At 36.2% G+C, this 9054-nt stretch overlaps 1 protein-coding gene across 6 annotated transcripts in view; it reads right to left on the bottom strand.

The window, feature by feature from the left end:
• The window catches only part of LOC131160163 (DNA polymerase eta), a 43959-nt gene that overhangs the window by 13360 nt on the left and 21545 nt on the right, over positions 1 to 9054 (bottom strand). For 4 of the 6 annotated variants that reach the window (XR_009137949.1, XM_058115542.1, XM_058115544.1 and 1 more), the window contains 2 exons: positions 8194 to 8266; positions 7972 to 8102 (listed from right to left, as the gene is read on the bottom strand). Coding sequence is in view for 3 of the 6 variants with exons in the window: in XM_058115542.1 (XP_057971525.1) it covers positions 7972 to 8102; positions 8194 to 8266 (204 nt within the window). In the remaining 3 variants the exon portion in view is untranslated. Of the gene's footprint in view, positions 1 to 7971; positions 8120 to 8193; positions 8267 to 9054 lie in introns of all 6 variants that reach the window. The other 2 variants (XR_009137951.1, XR_009137950.1) reach the window with 1 other exon arrangement.

Here is a 9054-nt window from a genome sequence, read left to right as displayed (position 1 = left end):
AACAGAATTTTAATGACTCTAAATGATGGATGTCCAAGTCGGCGATGGTGAAGCCAAACTTTCTCTTCATTGGACAAAAAATCCTCAGAAACAAAAGAGTGAGATAATTTGGCCTTGATAATGTTTGACTGACTTAGTGCTTCGAGGTAATAAAGTCTATCCCGTTTGTTAGCAAGTCCAATTATCCTCCCCGAATCCTCATCTTGAAATACACAATAACTATGATGAAAAACCACTTTGCAACATATATCTTGGGTGAGTTTTTGAATAGAGACGAGGTTTGTGGATAATATAGGAACATGGAGAACATTTTTTAAAATCGGTGATGGGCTTATTTTGACATCTCCTACTCCTGCTACAATGGTCAAGGAACCATCGGCTGTGACTATTTTCCTACTGCTTGGGCAAGGCAAATATGTGAAAAAACCATTTGGTGAGTGGGTCATATGGTCGGTAGCTCCGGAGTCCATGACCCAAGAGTTGGCAAAGGTTTCACCCGAGACAATTAATCCGATAGGGGTAGGAAACTCACCTGAATATGCCGATGAGCAAGTACCAGAAGGTTTGTCAAGATTGCGAATAAGAGATCTCACCCTCTTGACCTCTTCTTGGTTGAGATAGTTTTTTCCATTCAACCTATATGCTGCCTGGATATTTTGCAATTCCCCGGGTTGCTGGGATCAAATAATCTCCTCTGATTGTGCTGTAGTGGTCATCTCTGCAACCTCCAACATTCTTCACGAACAATGATCTCATGGTGATTAAGTCTGATCACTCAAAACTACCAGCAATGAAGGCTGGTCAACCACCAGCAATGAAGGCTGGTAAGAAATAAATTTCAGCAATGAATGCTGAACTGAAAAGTAACAAAAACCACCAGCAATGAAGGCTGGTAATGGTAGAAATAAGAACAAAACCTGCTCCAAGAAATTTCAGCAATGAAGGCTGAACAAATCCACCAGCAATGAAGGCTGGCAATGGTAGAAAAAAAAGCTGAAACTGCTTCTAAGAAATTTCAGCAATGAAGGCTGAAAACAGAGGGTAAAAATACTCTGTTTTTGAGCTAAAAACCAGGGTAAAGCAGCAAAGAAGCAGCAGTAGGCTCTAATACCACGTCAGTTTTTTTGGTCTGAATATCCCTTCCATAGGGTTGCTTTCATTATATAGGAGAACTTTACATAGTTATTGCCATATTTTCAGGCTGCTTTTCAGCACCTAAATGCTGCCAGAATTTCAGGCACTTGCAGCCAGAATTTCTGGAACATGCTGCCAGAATTTCAGGCACATGTTCAGTGCCAGCATGCTGCCTGATTTGCAGCTGCTTTATACAATATAAATAAAAACTAGACTAAGTTATTTACATCATAAAATACAAAACATGTTTTCCCACAGATCCCACTCTAATTCTTCCACCATCGATCTACCCTCATCCTCCTCAAAATACAGATTATAATAAAAATTGGTGATCTCAAAGGCAATTCTACTAGAATGCATGATAATAACTCCCCTACCCACCTCCCTCTCCCCTATCAAATTCTTTCTCATTTTTTTTCCATTGGCTATACTATGAAAAAATTTAGAACTCTAGTTGCCATCATTATCCCATTTAAACTTCGTCCTCTACCTCCAGCTTCTCATTTTCTTAAATATCAGCTCTTCCAATTCATTTTTCAAAGAAACTCTTTTAGCCTCTTCCTCCCTTGATAGGGTCAATCCTCCTTTCTTTCTACCTAAATTTCAAATATCCTAGAATAATAGACTTTTTAAACCTAATATTTCCAAACACATCCCTATTCCACACTTTCAGTTTTTCTTTCAACCTCTTCAACTTCTTCATAAATCTAAACCTTTCTCAACCCATTTCCACATCCTCACTCCAAGAATCCCTAACCCAAGTTCGAAACGAGCCATGATCTAACCACATATTCTTAAACCTAAATGGGGTGGGGCCCTATAACACTTCCCTAGATTCCAATAGGACAGGAAAATGATCAGACATTGGTCTAGGTAATACAATTTTAGGAAACTCCTCCCAGACATTAGAAAACAAGAACATATCGATACTACTAGCTACCTGCCTATCCCCACCCACTAACCACGTAAAATTGGCACTGCCCAAGGGAAGATCCCCAACCCCACTCCTTAATAACCAAATCAAACTTCTGCGTAGATGCATTAACCCTACCACCCCCTTTCTTTTCCTAATGGAACCAAACTGCATTAAAATCACCACCCACAATCCACCTCGGCAAGCAAAAACCAAAAACAAAATAAAGCTCATCCCAAAAAGATCCCCTAAGAGTAGGCCTAGAAGGACCGTACACAAAGGAAACCCACCATTGAGCCTTAGCTCTAATTTAAAGCAAGACAAAAAGAGAGAAAAAACCCACTAAACTATCCACTCTGGTAATAGACCGAGTGTCCCACAACAATTAAATTCCGCCCACCACAGCCTGAGAGGGTACAAAAACCCAATCCTTAGACCACCCTTTTTCAAATCCCTCTAATAACCTCGCCCTCTACTAACTCAAACTTAGTCCCCTAGATTAAAACAAAACTAAGGGAGTTCCTTAAACTCCCTATCCAAACTCCTCTTCGTGACATCCTTTAAACCCCTAACATTTGTCAATCTTCATATTCTAACACACTTAACCCCTTTCCCTCTCCCCTTCCTTCTCCAATAATTGATGGATGAAATCATATTTTTAATTCCCCCCCCCCCCCCCCCTTTTTTCCCTCTCATAAGTTTGTCGACTCATCCCCATATTTCTTTTGAGTTGATTGTTGTACCAATCCCTCTAAGCTATCCCTTCGCAAAGATACATCCTCTCAAAGCTCTATCTCCCCTTCAGCTTATTCACCCTTCTCCCCCACTAATTTTGTCTTCGGGTCTTTAGGAAGCTCAATCTTATCCTTTAAGGTTGAAATCATCTGAGTATGCTCACTGGAACCATCTACATCTAGGCTGACTTCTTTAGTTTTTGCCACAATTCTGCCCTTAGTGTCTTCCTCGCTTTTCTCTTCAATGTTCTCTCGGTTCTGGGCATAAGCATTTATTTTCTTATCTTCTAATATAGGCCCAACACTGTTTTCGATAAGGCTTGGCCCACTACCTCCTTTTCTGTTAATTACCCATTTAGTGGCAATAAGAGGCCCATTGGTGCAAGCCAAATTTCCCTCTCCCGAGCCCAATATTACATTTGGAAGCAATTTTAAAATTTAGGGTTGTGTAGGGAAGTTCGAGAACCTTTATCAAAATCACGAGATTCCCCATTATTCCTTCCCAAATTGTTCTTCCCCCTCGCCGACATGTTGCCAACAACTTCTACGAAAGTGCACTTCTTCGACTGGCTCGAGCCCTAGCTCAACTCCATCATCAACCTCTCATGTCTTATTATGTTCAAGAAACCACAATCTGAACATCTAAAGGCAATATCCCTACTATGTTCACATGAAAGGTGCAAAAGAGCTTCAAAAAGATTCCTCCAACCTTCACTATTCTCACTCTCAGGAACATATAGAATGCTTGTTTTCCTCTTGCGATCCCTTTCTCTATTCGAAGGAATCTCCCTTTTGTCATTGGTTCGCAATTTGATCAAGGCCCAACTTCCTTTGCCTTTTAGGTATTAGCCCCTTTGGTTAAGCTCATCTACTCCTCACTTTCCTTTGCATATTACCCCCAATAACTTCACGATCCATATAAATTCTTCTTTAGTAGAATATGCAAAAACTTTCTCCCTAAAAACTCCAAAATCAAAAAGACTAAGGGCTAAAGACAATTAGCACAAAAGGTTTTGCATTCGACCCAAATTGAAGAATGATCTCCCCACCCAAATAGCTTCGTACCTGACAAGCCGCTGGTCTCCCTCTTTCTTCAATACGAACTCTGATGAACCAAAGTCACGAAATAGCTAGAAAAATAGGCTCGCCCACCACTCTAAAGACTCAGAATCCTGGACAAGGGTCCTCTAAAGGCCTAAAGAAGGTACAATGATCGCTCTCCAAAGACCAACGATGATTTGTCGAAGGGGTGTTTGAAAGTCTACTAGGGTGTTCTGCTCGAAGATAGAAGGGTTTTCTGGTAAAAGAAGGAAAAATAAGACTCGATTAAGGTTGGTATAGCAGTGCTAAGGATTGCTTTCTTGAATATGGTATCAATGGAGGGAGAGAACAGGTAGTAGGGTAAGAGGAAAGGTCAAACTAGCCATGCTCGCACGATCGAAGGAAGAAGTGGAGGAAGCCATCCTGCTAAGGGAGCATCATGACTCCTCCAGCCGCCCCCCCCCCCCCCCCCCCCCGGCGCCCCCCTCCCCTACAAACAATTTATCAGCTAGTAGAGTGATCATTAATGAAAGAACTCATCTAGAAGCATAACCAAGCAAAAGCATTATTGAAATTATTGAAATTGGTTGAGGGAAAAACTCTTAACAATTTTTGGGTGGAAGACAACCTCTCTTGGTGACAAGGGCGACATTTATATCTGCCAAAAGCCAGGAAGTTATAGGGAATGCTATTAAAAAATGTTAACTAGCAACCAATAATAAATATTTGTAGGCCAACTAATATTATTGAGTTTTTTTTTTTTCAGAAATGATATTATTTTATCTAAAATTATTTTAAATATTTTGGTTGGAACTTTTTTTCCAAATTGAATTTACCTGGTCTTCGAGTTTTGACACATCAATTCTTGGGCGGTCAACCGATTGAAGAGGCAGCCAACTGGTCTTTCAACTCCCCCATGTGCACATACTTGCCATGCAAAATTCACAGCATCAAAATATTGCAGAATTATCCTATGAGTTTTGACTGAGTTATTTTTCCCTTCCTCCTTCCCATCTGCAAATGCACGCAGCTTCATTTAATATTATTAATCTCTTAAGGAATTTTAATATTAAGAGATTAATAACATAAAAAATTTTCTAATATTTTTTTAGTAAATAGTTTTTATTTGAGATTTTTTAAGTTTATTTCGCATTTCTTTTCTTTTTTATTTATTAAAAGTCAAATATTTGTTAATACAATACACATTGTTATTATCTTTATTAATATGTTAGTGTTATACCTAACTTTAATATATTAGGCCATGAGTAATAATATTAACCAATAAATATTTATAAGTATAACACTAACACAACAATAAAAAATAGTAATAATAATAATATTTATATAATATTAAAATTACTCCATAAAATAATAATACCAACAATAAGAAGAAGAAGAAGAAGATTAATTACTGTGATATTATCAACGAATTATACTACAAATAAATTAATAATATTAATAATAACAACAATAATAGTAATAGGAATAGTAGTAGCAGCAATAGTAGCACTACAAATATTCATTATTAGTGAATAATTAATATTATTATTAGTCTTTGTGCACCAGGCTGCCCTTTTTTTTATTATTATTATTTTTTCGCATTACAGATAAACAAACACACCCCTAGCCCCACCCAAACACCCTGCCCCTACTTACTTTTACTACAGCAACCCACCCCCCCTAACACCCCATCCCCTCCCTCCCACGCAGCTCCCCTGCCAGATAACTTCCAAATTTGTTCTGCATCTCCAAAAAGCAAACAGGATTCCAACCAAGAAAACGTTGGTCCCATGCTTGCCAGCAGGTTCAAGATGGGAACAACCCCACATTTGTGAAATGTTTTACCTCGACTCTTCACCTCATTTTTGTATTTTTTTTTCCTATATCATTTGGTAAAAAACTTGTAAGCCACCTCTCTCTAAGGAACTCGGCAAAGCCTTGTACTTCAAGAGGAGTGTCTCCTCAAAAAAGGAGTCCCAGTGATCACAGCTGGGCAACCGTTCACCAAAAACACAGGTCTCCACAAAGTTGGAAGACCATATATAGGCGCTGAGCCTGCCTAGGGTCAGAAGGTCAACGAAGTTGGTGACCTAATGACAGGGGAGCCGGCGACCAAATCATAAAACCAAACTGATTTTCTGAAATCCTCATTCCTAACCTTTGGTAACATTTAGTTCTCACCTATTCCTAAGGACAGAATAGTTATGACAGAGAAATTGATAGTTTGTATAAAGCATATGTTATTACCATAAAATAAATGACAATCTAAAATTTTAATGGATCTATAACAAGGAGTAAAAAAGGAATAACTATTCCTAAATTTCACCATAAGAATGTTCATTTCCTATTCCATGTCAGATAAGGAATTGAGAAGGAATAACTATTACCTCTGTTCCCACTTATCATTTGCCATCTAATTCCTCGGAATACCAAATGTAACCTTAACCTTTTTTCAATTACCCTTTCTTCAAGTTTCATTTTACAACTCATAAGTTTAATTCCATAATAGTTATTCGGATTTTGAATAACTCCATTATTTTTGTGTAGTTACTAAAACACTTTTGGTCCATTTGGCAATTACTTAGTTCTTATAATTGTGAAAAATTAAATGGCCATATTATTTCATATCACCCATGTAGCTCCAAACTTCAATTGAAATTCCATTCAATGCATAGCTTTTCCATTTTTCATCTTCTTTAACCCATACTAAAACTTCATTGAGTCTAATTTTGCAAATAAATTTCAAATACCTTTAGTTTTCCCACAATTTTCAACTCTTAAGTTTAAGCCTTCTACCTCATTTTCACTAAACAGCTAATTAAAATAAGTCTGTTATCTTTCTTTTGTTTCTTCTTATTTAACTAAAAGTTTGTTATCTTTCTTTTGTATCTTCTTCTTTAACTAAAACACTATTCCTACATATTTGATATTACATAAGTCTCTACTCTTTCTTTTTCAAGCTCTAGGAAGTTTAAATGTCTTTTTCCGTTCTTTTAGTATCTAATCTAGTATATAATTTTTTACATGCTACATGTTTACCTTCACTAACAGCCTTTTTTTTGCATCTTTTTTGACTTCTTTATACTTTTCAAGGTTTCCATGTTTCAACATTTTCTCTATGTTTTGAGCCACACTTTTTTATTTTAACTGCTTTTTGGATGTCTTGATCTCACCACCAACTCTCTTTACTAGGCATGCATCTTCATCTAGATTCACCTAAAACCGCTTTTTCCATCTCTTTAATAGAAATCGTTATCCTACTCCAAAGAGTGGTTGTGTCCAAGGATCTCCTGCTGTTCAATCACCATCTTTTACCCTTTTATACTTAAATTTTATTATATTTTCTTCCTTTAGGTCCCACCACCTAGTTTTCTCTTACATTGGTCATGTTACCATTTCACTTCAATTTTTTCAATGCATATATCTAACACTAACCTAGAACAACCTTACAATTCTTACATGATAAATGCTATACCCTCCCATTTTTTATATAAAAAAAAAATGTTTTAACTTTTATTTTGTCCACTCTTGATGGTAATGTACTGTTCTTTAATCTTCTTAAAAGCACGTATTAAGTTAATTAATGTTCAGGATAAAAAATCAACTTGCATCAATCAATCTTCACCAATGAGTATATTTTCTAAAATTAAAACAAGCTTACATGGACAACCATTCATTCATATATATATATATATATATATATATATATATATTCCTAAGAAACATCTTGAATTACTATTCACTTACAAACACCCACATGCATATGCACAAGAAAATAGACTAGTGTACATATGTGTCTATGTTTGTGTGGATGTTTATGCATATACAAAGATGAGTATGTGCGCATGCATAGATTCATGTATATAGAGAATGGAATGACCTAAGGAAGGAATGCATCAATAATATAGTAAAATAGAGAGAGAGAGAGAGAAAAATCACGAATTTTAGAGACCTTGAAAATAAATAAAAAGAAGACCCTCATCTCAGCTAATTTTAGTAAATTAATTTGGAAAGATGTAACGTCCAAATCATTATTATTTGATCTCTAATAGTTCCATATTAGAAGCCCAAACGCTGAAAAAACAAGGCCACTTTCATGCAATACATCAAGTATTAAATGTGATTTAAGAACTAAAAGCAAGTCCTAACCTCAACTCTGAATTTGTTTCTTTTATGTTCTTGACGTTCCAAATTAGGCTGGACATATTTGTTCCCAGGTACTTCCCCAAAAAACTCTCCTTCTTGTTCAATTTTATTCAGTTCCAAACAGCTCTCACTCCCTGAACGAAACAATGGCCTGACATGAAGTGACAGGGAGACAAAAATGGTGAGAGAGAAAGAGAGAGAGAGGAACAAAAGCATCAGGATTACCTGAAGGTGGTAGAGGTGAAGTTTCTCGGGTGAACACAAACTGTGCTCGCTCTGATGATGAGTAAGTTGCTTCCTGGTGACCAAGGAAACATAGTTACAAAGGCATTTTTCAGATCAGATACTACGATATGCGTAAAGAACCACACAAAGAATACAAAATCCAATAAATTTGTTAGTGCTGCAACAACTGAGTTTAAGATTACATGTTAAGACGATTTTGCTAGATACTGATTACTTGGTATAACTACCATGTCCAAATGGATTAATTTCTATCAAGAAACTTAACTAGAAAATGGAATTGAAAAGAAAATATTACAAAGATTGATCGTCCGATTAAAACATCACACAGGACTGTTTGCTATAACAATGAGAAGACATTTCCCAAAAATGAAAATTTTAAACCTAAAACATACCTTAAATAGAAAAAGAAATGAAATCCAAGAAGACAAAAACATACATAATGGAGAAAAAACACCTAGTAAATAAAAAATTTAATTAGATGATTTAGAAAACCCATCTTTCTTCAGCCGATCAATGGAAATGTAATTCAAATGACAAAATGATTTTGCTTCAATGAATTATAAAATCTACCTTAACCACAACAGGGAATGGAAACTTTGTCAAAAAGGTTTTAAAAATAATTGATTGGTACTATGGTGTCCAAAATGGAGCAATTTCTATCAAAAATCTTACACATGTGCGCAAAAAAAATCAAGAAAGAAAAAAAAAATGAAGACAAGAAGTGCAACTTAGTTCCAAGGACAAACTGATTTTATTTGGATTTGCATCTTTCATACTGAACCATAAACTAATGATATTTTGTAGCTTATGATGGTCTAAATGGTTTAACTGACATGTGAA

This window comes from Malania oleifera, chromosome 7 (assembly GCF_029873635.1).
Source record: "Malania oleifera isolate guangnan ecotype guangnan chromosome 7, ASM2987363v1, whole genome shotgun sequence".
Taxonomy (NCBI): domain Eukaryota; kingdom Viridiplantae; phylum Streptophyta; class Magnoliopsida; order Santalales; family Ximeniaceae; genus Malania; species Malania oleifera.
This window is presented reverse-complemented; position numbering and strand designations above follow the sequence as displayed.